The sequence below is a fragment of the Apis laboriosa genome, unplaced genomic scaffold (genome assembly GCF_014066325.1).
Source record: "Apis laboriosa isolate Shangri-la unplaced genomic scaffold, ASM1406632v1 scaffold34_cov151, whole genome shotgun sequence".
Taxonomy (NCBI): domain Eukaryota; kingdom Metazoa; phylum Arthropoda; class Insecta; order Hymenoptera; family Apidae; genus Apis; species Apis laboriosa.
The window spans coordinates 9,065,520-9,087,074 of NW_025222928.1; the positions used below are offsets into that span (position 1 = coordinate 9,065,520).

At 32.1% G+C, this 21,555-nt stretch overlaps 1 protein-coding gene and 3 long non-coding RNA genes across 6 annotated transcripts; 2 read left to right on the plus strand and 2 right to left on the minus strand.

The window, feature by feature from the left end:
• Positions 1-8: 8 nt before the first annotated feature.
• On the minus strand, positions 9-10,031 carry LOC122715010. 2 transcript variants are annotated; one of them, XR_006346752.1, is made up of 4 exons: positions 9,591-10,031; positions 1,891-2,043; positions 1,379-1,542; positions 9-1,302 (listed from the first exon to the last, which is right to left on the minus strand). It is a non-coding gene; the product is annotated as an uncharacterized LOC122715010 (long non-coding RNA). The 2 variants fall into 2 exon arrangements; XR_006346751.1 differs by lacking the exon at positions 9,591-10,031 and adding an exon at positions 3,692-3,806.
• LOC122715008 (protein atonal-like) lies at positions 2,038-4,163 on the plus strand. Its single transcript, XM_043936873.1, has 4 exons — positions 2,038-2,782; positions 3,281-3,485; positions 3,675-3,959; positions 4,018-4,163. Exons 1-3 carry the CDS (start codon positions 2,490-2,492, stop codon positions 3,951-3,953), a joined length of 777 nt encoding a protein of 258 aa, XP_043792808.1. The 5' UTR covers positions 2,038-2,489; the 3' UTR covers positions 3,954-3,959; positions 4,018-4,163.
• Positions 10,032-10,929: 898 nt separating the features above from the next.
• LOC122715017 lies at positions 10,930-21,272 on the plus strand. 2 transcript variants are annotated; one of them, XR_006346754.1, is made up of 4 exons: positions 10,930-11,066; positions 20,104-20,388; positions 20,480-20,600; positions 20,747-21,272. It is a non-coding gene; the product is annotated as an uncharacterized LOC122715017 (long non-coding RNA). The 2 variants fall into 2 exon arrangements; XR_006346755.1 differs by having other exon boundaries at positions 20,750-21,272.
• On the minus strand, positions 14,181-16,438 carry LOC122715016. Its single transcript, XR_006346753.1, has 4 exons — positions 15,151-16,438; positions 14,792-14,967; positions 14,456-14,687; positions 14,181-14,351 (listed from the first exon to the last, which is right to left on the minus strand). It is a non-coding gene; the product is annotated as an uncharacterized LOC122715016 (long non-coding RNA).
• Positions 21,273-21,555: the final 283 nt, after the last annotated feature.

The window sequence follows — 21,555 nt, forward strand, 5'->3', positions numbered from 1 at the left end:
TCGATATTTTTTTTTCTTTTTCTTTTCTTCTCTCTTCCACTTTCATTCGCGTTTTTATTTTCATCGTCGAATCGCACCGTAACGCACCGTTTCGTCGTCGCGCGCCATATGGCTCTCGTGGGCCGATACTTTTTCGAGAAAAATAGATCGTCGACGGTGAAAACGGCAACACCGATCTATCACGGTTCGAGCCACGCGCCCCACCTGGGCTTAATTGATTTTCAGTGGCCATCGAACGAGTCGTTCGAACGTCGATGAAAACTTGTTAACGACTCTGTCACGATTTACGACGTTCATCGAAAACCAATTATCAATTATATGTCGAAGGAAGAAATAGAAGTGATCGCAATTTAACGGATCATAGATGGAATTAAAGCGAATCTTGCCACGATTCGTCATGAGATAACGAAGGAATGATTGTGAAGGTGTACACAACTTAATAAGAATTAATACAACTCGTTAAGAAACTCGTGGATGAAAATTTTTTTTTAACGATTCGTCACATCCGACGCGAAAACTAATTATATTTTTCAAAGGGTGAAATAATGGGAATGGTTCTATTTGAAGTATTTATATGATATTTATCGGTGAATTATAATAAAACTCGTTAAATCTTCGCTAGATTAACGAATTTGTCAATGAAAAAAAATGTATGTAAAAAACAAATTATAATTAAGAATTATAAAAGTTCAAGAATTATAATAATAAAATATTACATCTTTGCTAGATTAAAAAATTTCTCAACGAAAGAGACTAATTATATTTCTCAAAGGAAGGAATAACAAGAACAATCTAGATTAAAGAATTTGTCAACGAAAAAAAAAAAAAAAAAAAATTTAATTACAAAATAACAAGAGTGATCCAAAATCGAGAATCGTGAACCTTCATTGATAAAATGCTAAATTAAAAAATTTATCAACGAAAAAAAAAAAAAATCTACAAAATAACAAGAATGATCCAAATTCGAGGATCGTGAACTCTACTCGTAGTCACAAAATAAAAGCGAAAATAAAACTCGCGTCCTTGCCGGGTTAACGAATCCTGGAGGCGGTCTGCACCGTCACATCCGAGTGGACAAGGTTTTTTCCCCCGTGGAATCGGCCCTCTTTATCCTGAAATCTGCCGCGCTCACCGGGGTAACACCTTGCGGCGGCCCAGGTTGGCGCAGGGCACGCGCCGGCAACCAGGGGTAGATCCGAGATCGATATCTTTAATTGTCTCAAGGCGATTCGTCTCGACCGTTGCATTCCGATAATTTTCCCTCCATTTAGTCCTTGTTCTAATCCACTGCTGATTGTCGAACTGATTGTGGATGATTTTTATTATATTATATTAGTTTATTCGTTGATAATATTTCGGCATCGAACGCACAACTCACGTGAGTATATATAAGTTTCTTTTTTCTTTCCTCCTGTTCTTCGGCTTCTTTTTATTCCCGGCGATGATCGAGACACGCTTATTATATTTTTTCCAGTCTCCGTAATGAAGGCATCTGTCGTTTCATCGATACGAAAGGAGCAAAGGAAACGATTTTTTTGTAGCCTGAAAACGATACAATGTAATAATTCGCACGTGGTTATTAAAAAATACTGGATCTCCCCTCCTTTCAACCCACTCTCCACACAGATCCAAGAATATTAAGCGGAATTTAAATCAACAGGTACACTTCCTCCCCGCCATTCGTTATCTAAATCAACAGGTACGCTCCCCTGTTCTCCAGGAAGTGCTCAACTCGAGTGTGGAACAGTAGTAGTAGAACACGAGGAAGGAGTAAACGAAAAATGGTGATGGTGTGAGGGGTAAGGCGGAGACGAAGAGAGGGTAGATGCAGAAGGAGGCAGAGAACGATGGCCACACCAGGTGCATCCACGGAATGGACATAAAACGTACCATATGTTGATGCGGTGAAGGACGCCGTGGCACGCGCCACACTCAAACTCGAGCCTTTACACCGCGAGGATCGCCGACTCCTCTTCTCTCTTCATTATCGCCATTGCCCGCTGATGACACACGATCCCGCTTCGTTCCGTGTTCCTTGCGTCTCTGGAAGAAATTACAAAACGACGAATTAAATGGAAATGTCGATCGGTAATCATGTGATACCGGTTCATTTCACGTTTCGTGTGTCATCGAATGTTGGACGAATTGAAAGCTTCGAGGGAGATTTATGTTTTTTTCGACTATAAGTGAAAAACGAAAATTGCGTTTGAGTTTAGTTTCGATCATTCACTTCATTTGTTAGAAATCGCAGTGAAAATTGAAATCGAGTCAAAAGTGTTCTTGGAAAAATTCGGTTCCAAAGAGGAAAAAATCGTGCTATCGTTTTATCTAATGACATGTTAAGAAGGCTATATAACACGTTAAGAAACAACATGGTTAAAGACTTTAAAATTTGGCGAATGAAGTAACAGAAAGGTTTGGTGGAATTTATTTATCTTTTATGAAACGTTATTTCAAAAGTAAATAAAACGTAAACAGTCGTTGAAACTATGGCTCTTTTATCGAATCACCACGAATACCCAATTTCTTCTGAAATTGTAACGACCGCCTATCAGGCCGCGACCAAAAGTTACGACACTTTGTATCCCTCGCCGTACAACTCTCCGAATTACGATCCCATCAAGGTATCGTACGGAGAGAATTACACGCATAAAGGTGAGCTCACTCCGCGAAAAGACTCTGAGACGATTAGTTATGGGAAAGAGGTAGTGAAATATTCGAGAACACCAGATTCGTACGAAAGAAGCTCCTTTAGCGTTTTGACACCTGTCACACCTCAAAGGTAAGTTTTCAAATTTTTCTCAAGAAATATCTTCGTTAATTCATTGTGTTGCATATGTCTGTTATTTGTTTGTATTCGCAAATATAAAATTTATGTTGTAATTGTGTATAAATTAAGTTGCATGGATTACTTAAATAGAATTTTAACAAATTATGAATCTTATATTCGAATAATCACAGTGATTATGCCTTTTTAAAAAATTAAACCTATAGTTTTTTAGTTATAATTATTATACGAGTTTCGAATAGTTCTTTAATTAGGAAATAAAAAATTGAATAAAATAAAAGAGAATTATGCTGATAAAAAAGAACTTTTAATTAAAATTTAAATTACCGTTATCGTAATTGTATCTTTCACACGATATAATTGTCAAAAAAGCAATATATAAGAATGAAATAATTATTAATGATCACATGTTTTTCTTATATTCTCATTATAATCAATAAATATTAGACGTTAGTTGAAATTTCACGAAAATTGATATAATAATTTTAACAGGTATGAACCACAGCACGCGATAAATCAAACCGTTTCTCCAAGAACGATGCTACACGAAGACAATTCCATGGAGTATCAACCATCAGCCTATTGTTACGAAACACCACCTCAAGAACAAAAGTTTCAAATCCTCGAGAGCGGGAAACCGATGCAAATGGTTGTCGAGCAACGAAATAATTCTTGGGAACCTGTTACATCTGTGCAGGTATATCTCAATGGAACATTTGACATTTAATCGAAAAGTGTCTGCGATCGTATAACGAAAAATTTAAGATACTAAAGTATTAACTATATTTCGGAAGAAAAAAGTTTTTATCATAAATTGATATTCGAATGATGAAAGACTGAATTAGCATGTGTTTTTATAATGACAATAATACGATTATTTTTGTAGAAACAAGTATCACCTACCAATAGTCCCCGAAGAGGAAGACGACGATCCAGGGATATACCGCCATCGCCAAGTGTATTAAAACGTCGACGTTTGGCAGCGAACGCACGCGAAAGACGTCGAATGAACGGTCTGAACGATGCTTTCGATAAATTACGCGAAGTTGTACCGAGTCTTGGAGCAGACCACAAACTTAGTAAATTCGAGACATTGCAGATGGCGCAAACTTACATCGCGGCGTTGTGCGATCTTCTTCAGGAACACGATGGAAAGTGGCAGTGAATCAATGTAAGTTTATTTATTTAGATTATACATTGTGAAATTAAAAAATACAATTGAATTCTAGATGAAAAAATTATGGTTTGTAGCCGAATAATGAATAGATATAATAAAGAAAGAGAAATATAAGGACTGATAAAAGGAAAATTATAATTATTATAATAGTATATAATAATATACTATAATATAGAAAGTTTTTTGAGAATTAGATAAGTTTGTCATTAAGTTTGTCATTTAATTTTTTACTTAATATAAATCGTGTGTAATATTTTCTTGATGAAAATTAATTTGCATGTAATTTGTATCTTTCATTTATAAATTTATAATTATAAATTGTATACGATGTAGACAGCTAATAATCCAAAGAAATGTTCTATAAATTTATGAACTTGCATTAAAAACAATTAGATTGTCATTAAACAAAGGCTTTGATATTATTTTTAATTTCGTATCCGTGCCATTATTACTAGTACAATATTTTAAATGATATTTTTATATAAGTATTAGAAATTTTACATAACTCTATGCACATATAACGTATTACGAAATTATAATAGAATTAATTATATATGAAGATGCTTTGTAAAACAATTTTTTAATTGTAATAATACGTTTTACTATTTCGAATTTTTTTATATTATTTTATATTAAATTTTCCCGTTGAAAGTGTTAGTGATTTATACATGTATTGTATATTTATATATTTATTGTGTAACTAGTCAAAAATATTTTGAAAAACAATTTCAAAATTTGTAAAGCTAAGAATTTTTCTAAACCGTCCATTTAATAATATAAATATTATACGAAACCAAAGAAAACGATTATTAAATAATGTCATAAAGATTCAAACAAGTCGAATAACAATAAATAATTTATAAAATAAGTAATTTTATAAATATAAGTAACATTATGTCATTATTAAATAAATTAAATAAATTGAATAAAAAAAATTTATATCAAAACTATTGTAAATAAAATATTTAATTGAATTGAAAAAATATTATTTCATCTTTAATATATTTATAATTGTGTTTCTTAACATAAAAAAATATATTATTTTTAATTAACCGGAAAAAGTGAGAAAATAAAAAAAGGAAAGAATTTGTGAGACAAATGTGTGATTGAATACAAACCTTGAATTTGGGCGTGGCTAAAAATGATCGAGTTTTCAAAATTGGTGTCTCAGGTAAAATTTATCCCGATTCTTCACCCAGGATTATGATTTGAAGATACAAAACGATTCTCGTATTTTCCGCTGCATTTGTTACTACATTTTAATCCGATATTACGTTATCATGATAATAGCAGTAACATATAAGTACAATAGATATATATATATATCAATCTAATATTTAATCTATTAATTTCTATCCTCAAATTTCTATCTAGGAAACACATCGTTTCTTCAATAACAGGGTTCTCAAATATTTCGTATATTTTAAAATAGTTCTAAAAAGTAATTTCGTTCGTGAGAAAAGTTGCGACAAAAGGGCGGTTTCAAGGTTAAATTAGCGCATGGCCGATAGACGATACTCTAGCAAAAATTACATCCTCATTACTAGAACGTGTTGTTCGATAACGAGCCGTAACCGGCCAAGTCTTGTGCTTGGCTCCCAAAGGGGAAGACGATTCGTTCCAGGCTGCGAGAACGACCGAACCGTCGTGAATTTTGTGACACCTCGCTACCCTTATGGTGTCAAAGTCAGCACCCTCGACGGAATTACGATTCCAGCCACCTGACTCCGTGTCGAAAGATTTTGCCACCGCTCTCTTAGGATAGACCGCAAAACTCGTTAACCCTTTTCCATGATTAAAACGCTCGTTGACCGATCCGTAACGGAGGGATTTGTCGGAAAAATTTTCTAGCCTAGCTTCAGAGAAAATTACGCCGCCGAAATTCGTTTCGAGAACTCCCATGACATCGTGTTTCTTCAAATTCATTGTGTGGACGAGAAATTTTCCAGGAATCGAGGAAAGAAGAAAACAAATTTTAATGAATATTTTTGAGAGAAAGGATTTTTTTATTTTTTTTTATGATTTAATATTCGAGGTTTATTTTTATAATACTTGTTAAAAACAATTTCTTCGTAGAACACTATGCCATAACAACATTGAATATAAAATAAATATATAGAATATAGAACATATATACAATAAAAAAGACGCTTAAAAAAATAAATTTTTTAATACTTTGAAAAGTAAAATTATCAAAAGATGAGACCAAACATGGCGTCGCCAAACGCATTTCCCAACTTTCATATTGAAAGGGTAAGGAGAAAACCCAGACAATTTGATAGAAAGTAAAGCACACAACACACACACAATGATGCTCCAACGATTTTCTCTTCGAAAGGAGAGAGGGGAGAGAGGAGTTTCCACTTAGTGATCATGCTAGAAGTAAATACGCTTTTTTTTTTTTTTTAACCTGACTCTGTCAAGTGTATTTATAATTGTTTCTTTTTCAACTTGTCTTTGCAAGTATTTATAGCTTAATTTCTTCTAACGTCATGATGACGGATTTATGAGTACACCACTTTTTTGAGTGTGAAATAAAGAGAATCCTGGGCCAATAGTCACTGCCATTCGAACCCAAAAACGATTCGCACACTCGATAAAGAAAGACGTTTCATAAACTATATAGCGATGACACACATACATTTCGACGAAGCGTAGGAAACACACGCTAGAGTGTTTGCTAGGCTAAGAGGAAAGAAGGGAAAAGAGAGGGGTTTTGTGCTTCACAAATGTTGGTCATTGCGTATGGCGGCGCCATGGACCTCACCAATGCTTTTAGTTTGGAATCTCTATTATATACAGATTGGTATATGAACCGAATGCTAGCGAGAAACCAGTTACAATCTCTGCGACATCTGTGTATAGTGGAGTAAACTTTTACTGTGCAAGTTGGCCTACAGCTAGGCGCAATGATAAACGATCAATGTGACGTGTGCAAAAAAAAAAAAAAAATTGAAATTACATAATAAGTCAGTAAAAACATAACGTATGCATTATACATACGATATTCTGTAAATTGCGCAGGTAAAAATAAAAATTGTTTCATCAATTGCATAATGTGAAAAATTTCAATATTTTCAATATTTCAATATTTATATAATGTTATATAATATTTTTTGTTAAATAAAATATATCACTAAAGGAAAATTATGCATTTATAGTAATATAATCTGTAAAATTAGAATTAAAATATCTTATCGTATCTTTTCAGTATATATTTATAGTGCTCATATCTAATTTTTAAAATAAATTTCAACTTTTGTTTAAATCCTAGTTTGAATTCTAATGTTAAATTTATATTATATATAAATTTTATATTTGTTACAGATTAATTTTACAATTTCATAGATTTCACAATATGCGTATCGATTCAAAATTATCGTTCCATTCTTGTCAGTTTTCCACACCTAACCTTCATTATTTACCTAATATCTGTGGTGGCACACCGCGCGTTGAAAGCGTCGCCTAAATTATACTTCGATTAGGATGATGATCCTGAAGATTCATAATTTCCAGTTGTATTATATTGACCGCTTGTATTCTATGACCGCAAAAGCGTCAGAGTGCGGCGACAGAAAACGAGTAGGCGCCAAAAGAAAAAAGAATCACAACGAAATTATGGGATTCATAGGACATGAGCGAAAACCGAAACCAAGTGTAGTTATTACATTTTTAGAAAAAAATTAGGCCGCATTTTGACCAAAAACACAAATCTTTTCAATACGAGAAACCTCTTTCACACCTCTTTTTCCGTTCATCGTCGATCGGTCTAACCTATGATTTTGACGCGTGGCGTCAGTTGTATGAAAATAAGAAACTCGAAATTTTGAATACATGATCGATTTAACCTTGATCGAATTCCTTATGTTTTATGATTAATATATATTAATGAATAATTAATATGTAATGTAGTAATTATGTAATAATGTAGTAATGTATAATTAATATATATATATATTTTTTTATTTAAATTATTTCATAAGTTTTTAACAATTTAACGAAAGGAAAATATTCGTATATGTTATACAAAACCACTTATTCAAAGCTACAGATAAAGTAAAGAATTAAAACAATAAAAAGAAAATAAAAATATAAAGAAAAAGAGAAAAAAGAAAATTAACAGAATAAAAAAATAAAAGATGACAAAATAATAGAAAAGTACGCCTATGATGTGATGGCCGCTGATGGGAAGACATTCTCAACAAAAGTGATAACAACAATTAAGATTAACAGACTTTTCAGTTTTGAGGAAAATCCAAATATTTATTTAAAGATATATTAATTAAAAAAACTATTATTATTAAATCATTAGATGCAGTGTTCAATTTCATTCGATTGTCGAACCATATGTTTTTATTGTTCGCATAAATTATTATCTTGATGCCAATTTTTTCAGACTGCAATTTCTTACCGCTTGTCATTGAACACGTACCATCGTATTATCGACACGGCACGCGCTCTGTCCGAAATATGGCGAACAGATGATTTCAATGAATGCCCCCAAAAACTGTAGGTGCATTCACGTGAACATCAAATTTCGCGCGAACAATCATGTCGATATCACTATTGGGAGATAAATAAGCTTTGTACATCGAACAAGTGTTTCGAAAGATCGAAACAGATCTGAGTCAGGTCACGAATAAACGAATTTGTTTTGTTATGTTATTTTTTATAAATAAAATTAAAAATTATATTAATAATAATTATAAACAGTTCATAAAATTTTACGAAATTTTATAATAAATTACTTTATAATAAATAAGAATGAATCGACAAAAATAGTTTTCAAGATTTATTCTAACATTTAGAATTTATTAAAGAATTTATTAAACAATTTAAATAAAGTGACAAATGATCTTGTTATATTTTATCCTTCATATGATTTAACAATTAGAAATTTCCTGTTGACAAGATCGCTTGTTACAAAACAATTTTTAACCATCGATTTCGAGTGACAACGTTCTACTAGGCAATTAGAAGATAATTAATCCCCTACATCACATTTATAGTAGCCGGTTACCAAGCACAGTCACGCTTTGCTAGTCAGGATGTAACCGATGCAACAGATGACACCGGCCTTCCGATGCCACCACCCAAGCTATCACTATACCAAGAATACCGCATTCATTCTCCGCCCCATAGACTCGTGCCATGTGGCGATCCCCTTGTCCACGTGGAACCATCTTCCGACACGTCATCGGTACAGCTAATTTACGATCGTGCCGCACTTTGTCCCGAACAGATATGCCTGTCGACTTTGGCGAACCGAAAGGATCGACCGATCATTCGACCCCTTGAGGTTTTCGATTATCTTCAGGCTAGTTAAAAGTTGATTTCGCTAACGATTGGAAAACTACCATAGTATGAAATGTTTTTTTTTTCAAAATAGAAATTTTGATTATGGATCTTTTAATCTTTTTATTTTTATCTTTTTATGGATGGAAGAAATTTTGAATTTTAAAATTAAATTTAACAAAATTAAATTTTGTTTAATTTAACTTAATTGAATAATAGTTAATAGAATTTAATAATATAAATAATGGAAATCTAATCCTGAGCAAATATTAAACACCAAAAAATTCTCGAACAAGTAGTATTAAATAAATTACCTGATGAGAGTTTTACCTTTATGGAATAAAACAAGCTTCCTCAAAGTATGCTGCATCCTGAGCGCATTTCATGCAAGCATGCGCAAAACAAACGCTTTATCTCGTCGGAGTTGACTCGAATGTATCTAAAGCCGAGTATAGTACACGAACTGGATAATCAGTAAGACACAAATCTTTATTCTTCCTTTGTCGAGCGGCACTTCGCACAATGTCGTTGAAAGAATTCTCGCGGCTACGAGCGCAACGATTTCTCGAGGTTCGACAGCAAATGTCCATTAGCAACGACGATTTTTAAGGTTAAACGACGATTTATGGCGCGGTGCCCGTTCTCTCACCTTCTTCCTTTTTTTTTTCTTCCCTCATTCTGCTACCTTTAGTTTTGTTCTCGTTTATTCGACAATTGGTATGAAAGTTGCACTATCAGTGAGTTACAGCATTCGGGAACAGGTAAGTTCCGAGTTTTTCGCAACGAGACTTCCGAATCATCAGGTAACTTTACAACAATGTACTGCTGACAGCGCCACTCGTCATGAAACACGATCACTAAAAGATTTGATCAAGATTTGCTTTACCTAAGTGAATTACTATGTTCGTACACGCGCTTCAATTGTTAGTTCTGATGCCGATTGCTGATTCGATCAATAACATTGATCAATTGACTTAGCATTATACATTTAATTTTGTCTTCCATATGATTAAAATTATTAATCTTTGAACTAATATAGTTGATTTAAAAAATTCAAATCAAAACTATGAACATAATTTGTTCTTTTTGTTTTTTTTTATTTTCTCTTTTATTTCTCTCTGTTTTATAAATAATTTTTCTTCCAAGGAAACGTTTTAAACATTTCTCAAAGTGAATACACATCAGCAAAAGACATGAGCGTGGTCCAACTTGAGAAAATAAAAAGTATCAAACCCTTGGTGTATCATTCCGCGTATTCAATTGAAAAAATTGAAAAAATAATATTTGCTCCCTCTACAATATAACGATAGGTTAGTCGTATAACGGCACCGTAATTTTACAACACAGAAGTGCAGCTCGTGGCGCGAAATAACAACCGAGAGACGTATCATTGAAAGGGTCCAGTTATCTGTAAGGGGTAACAGAGGGAGTCCGCGGCTAGAAATGATCGTGTACGAATGCAAAAGCAAAGGGCAGCAGAGGCGAATCAGCGGGGCGTGACCGAGGGGGCACGGTAGCGCAATTGCGAGCCACGTGCCAGTCGCGTGGCACCAACCGACGATTGGGCCGCGATGCGATGGCATGTCGGGACGACGACGGGACGCCGGGACGCCGCTCACTATCTCGTAATGTCCTATTCCAGTGCGTCATGTGCGAGAGTATCGTTGGGCCCAGCGGAGCACGACGGCACGCGACCACGGAAACCTCTTCTTCCTCTCTTTCCCTTTCTCCTTTTCATTCGAGCTCGAACATTGTCTGTTTGATTCGAACAGCTTGGATGTAAGGCAGTGATCATCGCTTGTAAAGGTAAATATTTACATATCCGTATAGAAATGCTCATATTTCGAGAAAAATAAGATTTGAAATAATTGATAAAATAATAATTTTAAAATTTTAAAAAAATTTTAAGATCAGAAATTTATCGAGTATTTGATATATATTTGATATATCGATATATGAACTCATACATTATTGACATGTTAGAAATACTGTTTGGTATTATATCTTTGTTTGGTATTATTAAGCAAAATTACATTTGATGACAAATAATTAACATATCATGACTTTTTGAAATTACATATCCGTTGTTCTTCATTTAGGATTTATCGCTGGTAACGGGAAGATAATGACTGTATGATTATCTTAAGTATCATCCACTGTTTCGTTCCGTCTTCCGTATTTTCATCGCTATCAAGCTATCGTTACAAGATACGCAATTTACATTCTTCACACTCCTCTCTAACATTTTGTAAATGCAAACGCTTACATAAAAACAATACTAATGTAAGAATATAAATTGATTTTTTTACTTCTTTTTTACATACTAATACATTCAGTATTAAATTTCAAACGTATATTTTCATATTTAATTCGCATTTATTATATTTTATATTTAAATTTAAAAATGTATTTTATTATTAAAATATTGATATTTAGAGTCACCTATCGGAATATCTTGGTAATCTCAAATATTGATTGCGCAATTGATTTCTGCGCATAATTATTAATAATTTCAATATTCTTTTTCTCATATAACGCGATTCGTATATTTATATTATTTTATAACTTTATAAAAATTTATTTTTCAAATATTTAATAATTAAATTTTTGCTATAAAAAAAGTTAAGTTGGAAAATTTAATGTAGAAATCGAATCATATTTATATGAATATTTATCTTCTTTAATTTTTATATTAAAAAAAGTATATTCTTTGATCTGAATTACTTTTAAGATTGGTTTAAATATTTATAAATTTCTAAAAAAATAATTATATGAAATACAGGAATAATCTTTTCAGTGAAATTTCTACTGACGTCTATTCAAAGTAATTTTAGTCGATATGATATATATAAGGAATTATAATTATAAAAACTTTGACATTGATGCTATAATTTAGTAATAAATCATAATTAATAGGATAATAATTGAAAATCTATACAGAAAGGAGAACGATAATATTTTTAAGCCATTCTAACGGTAAGTGAGATCAAAAGGCTGAATATAAAGCGAATATTAACGTGAAATGAGCACAAGTGCATGATTGTTCTACAAAAATATCTTACGACTAAAGTACACAAGCATGATTACAAACGAACCAACAGATGAGCTCATAGAACGGCTAATCTCGTGTAACGGTATTGTTTCTTTCGAGTGTAAAGTTTGAAATTAATGACGTTTGATGAAAAATCGTTTATTTTTAATAAGAAAATTTAAACTGAACTTACTTTCAATAACAAATAATAATGAAAGTATTAAAAAGAACAAAAAAAATTAGGTTATGTTAGTCATTTAAAAGTAACAAGGTGCTAAAAGCGACATTTGACTTCTATACGACATGCAACCAAGAAACACGATTTAATTCGAACAATTTGATGTACGACTATCAACGTAACCGTTGTGTACTCATGGGTAACGATCCGTGCAAACAAGCCAAAAGAGAATACCGTCGATAGAAATATTGCACTGTAAACACGTGAATTCCAATGAGCCCGATGCATTTCGACCGTTACGCTCAAGACGGCTGCCATTTGCAACTAATCTACAAAATCTCCCGCCAAAACGAATTCTCTTCCAACCGTGACGTAATTTGTTTTCGCAAACATACTTTTTAAATAGAATAATTTTTATTCTATTTGACGCGAATAAAACCCAATTTTCGGTTGATTGTTTAACCTGCACGAAAGACAGATCAATTTCAATTTAATATATAGCCCTGACTAACGAGTTATAAATTGGTCTGACTCACCCCGTGAATACTGTCACGCTTCATCGCCAATCAATTTTCGGTAACACGATCACGCGATCAATGATCCACAATCTCTTCTTATTATATTACCATACTTCTATCAAAAGATAAAAATAATAATTATATTTTGTGATATTCTCAATCATTAAAATTTATTATTGCTTTATTAGATTATTATTGCTCGAGATAAAATGAGATATTTTTAAAAAATCAAGACCAAAAAAGTTAACATACGAAATATATCGTATTAATATTATTTATTTATTAAATTGAAATGTGCAATTGAAATATACAAGACGAAAGTATTCTTACTTACTAAATAAATAATCTCAATAAATAAGTCTTAATTAATATATTTTTATTTATTTTGATATCTAGAATTGATCTTTCATGAATATATTAATATTCTATATATATATATTCATTAATATATATATATATAATATATTGAAACTGGTAGAACGATAAACCATTTAACAATTTGATTACAGTGAATTATTTTTTACAAATATATAACATTAATCCATAAAAAGTAAAATTTTCTGGATCAGTTTTTTTCTCATTATGTCATTTTTAATCATTATGAAAAGAATAATCGATAAATGATCGATGAATTTTACAATATTCATTATAAAAATTAGTTAAGGATAAAATTAGCAATTGATAACCAAGTCGTTTTTATTTATCAATCATCGATCGCTCTAATTAATCTGTCTGCCATCTTCACACGTCGTTAAGCACACCTTGCCTGCAATTATGTTACTTATACGAACTTTAAATTACCCTCGATCCGGCACGCTTCTTACGTTATACGCTATTTATCTATGCACGCACATTTCGCAAATTTTATACCAATTTGAATTAATATGATCGTAAGAGATCCTAAGAGATGTTAATTTCACGTTTTAATTTTTGGCCAATTGAAAAGTGTATAAAATTATTACTTCCGTGTCTTAATTAATACTTATTACCTTTAAATACTATAATGTTAAATATTAAATATGACACGTGTTTCTGATTTGTATATATTATTATGTATATTAGTCATTTTCAAAATATCGTATTCTTGGAAAGATAGAATACGAAATAAAAAAAAATGTTTTATTATTTATTTTTTTGATTTTTAGTGCAAATTGAGGATAATTCCTTAAATTTGAAACGATAAAGAATAAAGATTCATCGATTCGATAATTAAGTCTAAACAATGCAAAAATTTTGCAAAGGATCCTTCATTCTCCTAAATAATAAATCACAAATGGATCTGTAGCAAAATCCTTGATTCTTGTGCGGTGTTCAACGTGTTAAAAGCTGATTATCCACGATATTTCCATGGTACGATATTATACCTGTAACATTGTCAGACATGAGGATGACGAATCAGTGACGAGTAGTAATAGCGAAAGAAAAACGGGCATCCGTTGTTTCGAGGCTTGATCATGGTAATAATCACGGAGGGATATAAATTAAAGAAAGTAGCGTGTTGCCTGAAGGCCTCATCGTATCCTGCAGAATGGTCAAGATGACGAGGTAACCGTCAGACCTCGTATCCACTTCCTAGGTGGCGATGTGCCCGATGCACCTGGTCACCCGTTATCCCAGGATAACGTCATTGCTCCTATGATTCTCCTATTAATCCGTCTCTCTTCCTTATTTCCCCCTTTCTCCTTGTCCTCGATTTATCTCTGAAAAACATTTAGAAATGATACACGAACGATTATGCCGTACTTTCGTGTTGATCGAACCGATAGATCTCTCGAATATGCTGAGTATGAATCCGCGTACGTACAGAGAAATCATATCCATCAAGAATATTTTCGCTTTTCCTCTTTCAAAAGTTTTAGGTTATGTCATTGGTAGACAGATTCGTGTACAAATATATATATTTTTCTATTCTTCTTTCGTTGTATATTTCTCATTCTATATTTCACATTGTAAACTATCAATATTCTTTCTTATTGCTAACTGAAATATACAATAAATTTGTTCTTTCACATATCCTTCTTCTATCTCACACCAATCATCACATTTTATACTATATATTTTATACTATAACTTAATGCAATAATTAAACGATACAATTATAATATATTTTTTTTAGATTAATGTTTCAAATATTTAGAGATAAATAAATTTCAAGATACATACGAAAAATCATCTGTTTTTCCTTTTCCTCTCTCGATAATTCAAAAGTTTTAGGTTATATCAATGCAGATTCGTATACAAATATATATTTCTCTATTTTTTTTCTTTTTTCGTTGTATATTCGATACACAAATCTCAATCTCAAATCTTTGATCCAGCATTGTAAACTATTAATATTCTTTTGTCTTATTCTTAACACATAAATCGAAATATACGCTGAATTCGTTCTCCACATATCCTTTCATCTCTCATACCACTTATCATGGATATACACTCATACATATATCCTTATACTAACTCCTGCAATAATTAAATGATAGTTATATATACAATGATAGTACACATCTTTCCTAACTTAACGTTTCAACCACAGAATCCTGTTCGTGTCGAAAACATTACGGGGAAAGTCGTCCGTGAACGTTTGAACTTTGGTTTCACTTATCTCTCGTCATTTCTCCCGTATCATCGTCCAAGAGGCTTCAAGCGAATGACGATTTGTCTCTTTGAAGACGAGTAGACTGGGAATAGATCATCCGCCTTGTACAATTTCGAAGAGATATTGATACGTCGAGGAGATATCGTTGCTTCGATACCCGGATACGTAACTCTTTCCAAACAGATTATGTCCAGTTGAATTTCACTTCGACCAGGTGAAAAAATTGCTTATGCTCGGTTAATTATCCATGTTTGTATGAAAAGAAAGCGCGAGGATACACTTACGGATCGCTGTGAATGTTAACAATCCTTTGAAATCTAATTCACTCTTCGAAACTGCCTGTTTTCGTTTTCGTGAAATCTAGTTTCTGTTCTATATACTTCTTTTAGAAAGAGAACATGCATTGTTATTGTTGTGAATATTTATAAAAATATTTCCATAATGAAACATTTAATTCAGTATAATTAATTTTATTTGTTTACTTCATTTATATTTCACATCAATGCTACAATATCAATGCTAATTGTTCATTCGTTGATTCACACGTAGATTTAACTTACAACATTTTTTTGATTTATTAAGTAGTTCAGATACGTATACTTATTCGTTAAACAAATGCAAATGTTCATTGCAATCATTGTTAAATCGTTTATTTATAATTACCATCAATACGCAACACGCATATGCAATAGGGCTAATTATTTTCAAGCGAATCCTAACCTATTCTTCGTAGTTTATTCAAATTCATTCATCGTTGATGAAAATTTATCGCGATTATCGGTTAATTAACCATTACGACAATACATCTTTCGTAAAAATTCAAATAGTCGTAACACGCACGAATTTGTTCACATATCGAAGAGGAAATCACACTTGTCTACGATTTATACTTGTATCAGCATCTCCATACGTAACTGCGTCAAGGATAGTTTGCAAGCATGACGAAGCTTCGCGGGAGCCGGAAAATCGTTAGCTAGGGTATTCTGAAGTCGATGAGACCCCGAGTATCTTTACAGACAATCATGTCGAGAAGATTTCCTCCAACGAGGTCTTGTTACGAAGAAAGCGTTGTGGAAGGAAAAGTAATCGTTTCAGGGTAGAATTTGTGAAGGAAACGCGTATATGCGTACAATAAAATGTGCAATAACATTCGAATGATAAATATAGATTTCTATTTGAAATTGAAAAGTTTGCATAAAGAATAATTTTTATTTTTTAATTCTTATTTTTGATGTCTCTGAATATCACGAAAGCATTCTAGTTTCTCAACGCTTTCTTATATTACATAATCGATAGAAATCTTACTTTTTGTCTATAAATGTATTATAATCATATGGTAAACATTACATCGTATTAGCAATTATTTTCATTACTTTTGGCATTGTTAATTAATATATATATATATATATATATATACACTAGAAGGTACCACATTCAATATTTGTTGAATAAAAGTGGGGATACGATACATTTTAGAACATTACGCAATTCTTCTTTATCTACGTTCTAACCTGTTTTCCTTAATGCAACTGAAAAATTACGTTATATTTACTAATTGTAGGTTATAAACATCCTAAGAAATAAACAGAGTACATGAATCTTCGAATTTTATTGGGCAATTACCAAATTATTACCGTTTTTAATTATATTGCAGTTATCTGGAACGACTAAAAAGTAACTGTACAATATACGCATGAAAGACTATCCGCGTTAATGCTAATGAAACGGTATACTCTAAGCATCATCGTGTTTCATCATTATTTTTACGACTGTAAACGATGCTATAATGAATTCGAGAAGAATTATCATATCTCTGAGTTATATCTTTCAAACGAGTTCTACGCTTTTTATCGACAAATTGTACCTTTTTTTTTCAAATTTTGAATGTTAATGTTTGATCAGTTTTTTTCTTTTTTTATTTAAATTGATACACAAATGAAAGTTTTGCTTTTTCTTTTCGATTATAATTTTAAGATTGAATCGCAGATCGTATTCATCGGGATAATGGTGAAACGGTAGTATCGTCTACTCTCGCCTGACTTTTTCAAACTCCAATCATTGATACGAACCGTTATGTAGAAATTAATGGATGTCTTCTCCCTGCATGAAGCATTAAACAAGCCGACCTCGTTGCGACTAAATTTATCATTGTTGCAATTTATCCATCAACCGTGAAATTAATAATTACCACGGAAATTATGCTTTCACTGGGTCAGCTTTAAAAATTCATACGCGATATATCTGTTTAAATCTGTTCAATATTGTACGTACAATTATTTCAACTAATAATCGACAAATTTTATCACGTCTTATCGATGTTACAAATAAATTTCTAAGAAAATTTCAATCATACAATAATAAATCTCAATTCTCAAAAATTATCTATTATTAATTATCATGGCACAAGGTATTCCTATAAATTACTTCTTCGTGATCACTTTCATCTCGTAAATCTCGTAATATAAAGAGAAACAAAGAATTCATTTATGGTATCAGATATTGCGTAGCATGATACTTGGTCAGATGTAAATTCGAAAAAGTAGCCAACGCCCACGATCGTCTATTTTTCCTACGATTAACGAGCTGTTGGTGGAAAAAAGGGCAGAAATTGGCAGGGCCTGCATCGTTTTGCGCCTTTGGCGCAACTCAAAAACTCTGTGGCTAAACCTGTAATTAGGACACCTCGGTGTGATTCTAATTAGGGGCCTTGGTTTTGCCATAAATCTCCGCCTGTTACGGGGGTCATGTTTGAACGAACCCCATAAGGAATTGGATCCTTAAATCATCTGGAAAATCGACCTCGAGAGTCGGTAAAGTTTATCTTTGTCTTATTTATTTATTAATCCAGTTATTCAGTTTTTTCTATATTATATCTTTTTTCACACAAAAAAAAAACGATTTTTTTTTACTTATCTTTCTACAATATGGGCAGCTAATATATCAGATTATCATCACAAAGTCTAACACATGATATCCATTGATAATTTGCGAACATCGAAACGATATACGAACATCTGCGTTATATTTATTTATTAAGTTTAATTACTAATTATACTTTATATTATACTTTATAATCATAATTATATTTATTTTATTATTAATTGATACTTTTATTACTATTGATTCGACAAATCCTTTGACAAAGAACAAAAATCAACGGCAAAATCAATATTGATATGCACAGTCTAATGCAACAAAGTACAATGTTTATATACATTGGTTTAGTACATTCACTGGTCCAACGTGTGAAGTTAGTATTAATTTCGTGAATAAACACCGACTTCACGTTTCAAATCCAATTAACGTTGATCGATTCTCGAACGTGTAACAGGAAGGTGTGCTCGAAATGGATGTATACGCATCGAATCACGAATCATTACGTTGAAAATCAGCCTTGTCGAACTGTAACTGTGCCGTGGTCAACTAATAATCAATTCGTGCCCTTCAACGGCCGCAATAAATTTATTATCGGTGGAGCCGGCCGACAGTACGATCGTTCCTCGCCATTATGGATCGATGTGTGCGCAAGCGTGACAAACATCGAGAGGATTGGATCTCGATGTATGGCGAGTTGATTGCATTTGCATACATCCATTACGCAAACATTCGGAAAAATGGGATTTCTTTTGAAGATTGGATGCGTAGCTTCCTGTGTATCTTTCGCTGGATACACAGTTACAACGTAGCGGCGCGATTTATTCGTATTTTTTTTTTTTCATTTTCGCTTGCACCACTCATAGTTGAAGACTTCGATGTTCAACTTAGATGTCATAAATCACGCGGTAGCTTGATTTCAAGCTAGATGAAATGATTGGTAAAATTATTCGAACCAAAGAGAGAGAGAGAGAGAGAGAAAAAAAATTTATCATTATATTGAAAATCATATCGTTGTTAGGTTAGGTTACAGAAGAAAGAAGCATCAAGTTAAGTGAAAAAGTATTGGAGGTATGTTGCTTTCCCTACTACTCGTACATAAATGTGTAAACAATATATGATATATTTCGTGCAAAAATAATTATTCGTTTATTATCGATTTATAACATTGTGTGTATTTTTTAACAGAAATCATTTCTATATTCTTATACGTAATTCAATTATATTTTTTATTTCAAAATTTATTATTTTTTTTCATTTATTCTTTTATATTTACGTTTATAAATATATATATATTTGTTTAGATATCAATTAAATTCACCGAACAGATCATTTCATCATCAAATTTTATTTTATATAACTATTCTTCTTTAATTTTTTTTCTTGACTGACGAAAACTGTACAAACAATCTCACAACCTGGACTTAGTGAATATTTATTAAACTAACTAGAAAAAATTAAAAACAATATTATAATTTTATCAATTAAATTCGTTCCGAAATTATCTCGTATTATACAACGGATCATTATCTCGTTTACTTTATCGCGAGTTAGGCATAGTCGACGTAGGCAACGATGCATAGTCGAAGCACTATCTTTTCTATCTATTAATTTCGATTTTTTTTTTTTTTAATTCGCAATCGAAGAGGGATAAATCGAAGCATCGAAAAGAGGTTTCACGAGCAGGACGTTGTTTCGTCGCTATTATTACGCCACACAAAATTGGTCAATCACACGAATACGAGTAATTTACGTCAAATGAACCTCACCAGGAAACTGTCCCGACTTGGAGCGTGACCGTTGTACGATCTATCGATCCTGGTATTAGCCGAGGGATCCATTATGTTGCAGCTTCACCATCTTCTCTATGCAAAAAGAATCTCGTGTATCGTAAAAGCTGATTACGCGTGCATCTACGTTTACTTTTTAACGTGAGCGTATTTTATGAAATAATCGTATATCTATAAATCATCGCCTATTATATTGAAATCTCTCTTTATTTATTTATTTATTTATTTTTAGACATGGAATCTCTATTTTTGAGAAACGAACATAAAATCAAGGTTTTGTATAAGAAAAAGGAATTGGTTCTCGAATCGAAGTCAATACATTTATTTGGCTGGATTTAATTCAGACGTACAAGGTAAGCGATAAGATTATTAAAAATAAAAATTTTCTCGATTATATTAAATTTATATATTATATTATATTAAAAGAGAATATTATTGATCATATACTTGAATCATTACAAATATTTGCATTTCTAAATTTCTTTTAACATCTTTCCAGCAGGTTAAATGAAGCTAACTCCAAGATTTATAAAAACATATATGTATCATTGAATTTCCTCTTTCGTACGCAAAAACAAGATTCATCATGTTGGCAGAAAATAAACAATACGATAAAAAATTATAGAGATTCCTGTTGAAAAAAAAAAAAAAAAAAAGAAAAATAATTCTCGAGAAGTTTATATTGCCGACGACAGTACCCTTTTACAAATTAATGCGCGCTCGTGGGCGTAGACCCGCCACATCTCGTGCACAAGCACACAGTTTTTCGTGATGGGTCGGGCACGGGGAGGAATCGGCTCATTTGTTGCGTATTAGCGGAGGATAATTAGGTTTCTCGAGGCTGCCGCCTTTTGCGAACCAAGCGACTTCAAGAGTCTTCCGAAAAAAAGAGAGGAGGGAAACGAATGAGGTACGCCTACCCCTAGAAATTTTCGTCGTGAGAAGGAAAATCTCGAAAATCACCGGTTGCCAGCCGAAAGTTAATCGATTCCAACGATTCTACCATTTTCCTTGTCGATACAATAAGAAAAAACAAACAAGATCGACTTACAATTGTATTGTCTATCCTCTAATTGAACAAATACTTGTTGTTTACATTAAAAATAAAAGGAAAATAATTTTTGGATTAACATATTTAAATTGTATTTATGTTATCAAGGTAATGAGATAGAAGTTGAATTTTTATTTATTGTTACATTTAAAAAATGAAAAGAAAATAATTTTTGGATTAACATATTTAAATTGTATTATTTATGTTAGGATAATGAGACAGAAGTTGAATGGATACTTGTTACATTAAAAATGAAA

Bases quoted from the DNA above. Each gene is read 5' to 3' on its own strand.
- LOC122715008 (XM_043936873.1), top strand. From the start codon at position 2,490: ATGGCTCTTTTATCGAATCACCACGAATACCCAATTTCTTCTGAAATT. The intron at 2,783-3,280 runs GTAAGTTTTCAA...TAATTTTAACAG, and splicing joins ACACCTGTCACACCTCAAAG to GTATGAACCACAGCACGCGA. The intron at 3,486-3,674 runs GTATATCTCAAT...TTATTTTTGTAG, and splicing joins AACCTGTTACATCTGTGCAG to AAACAAGTATCACCTACCAA.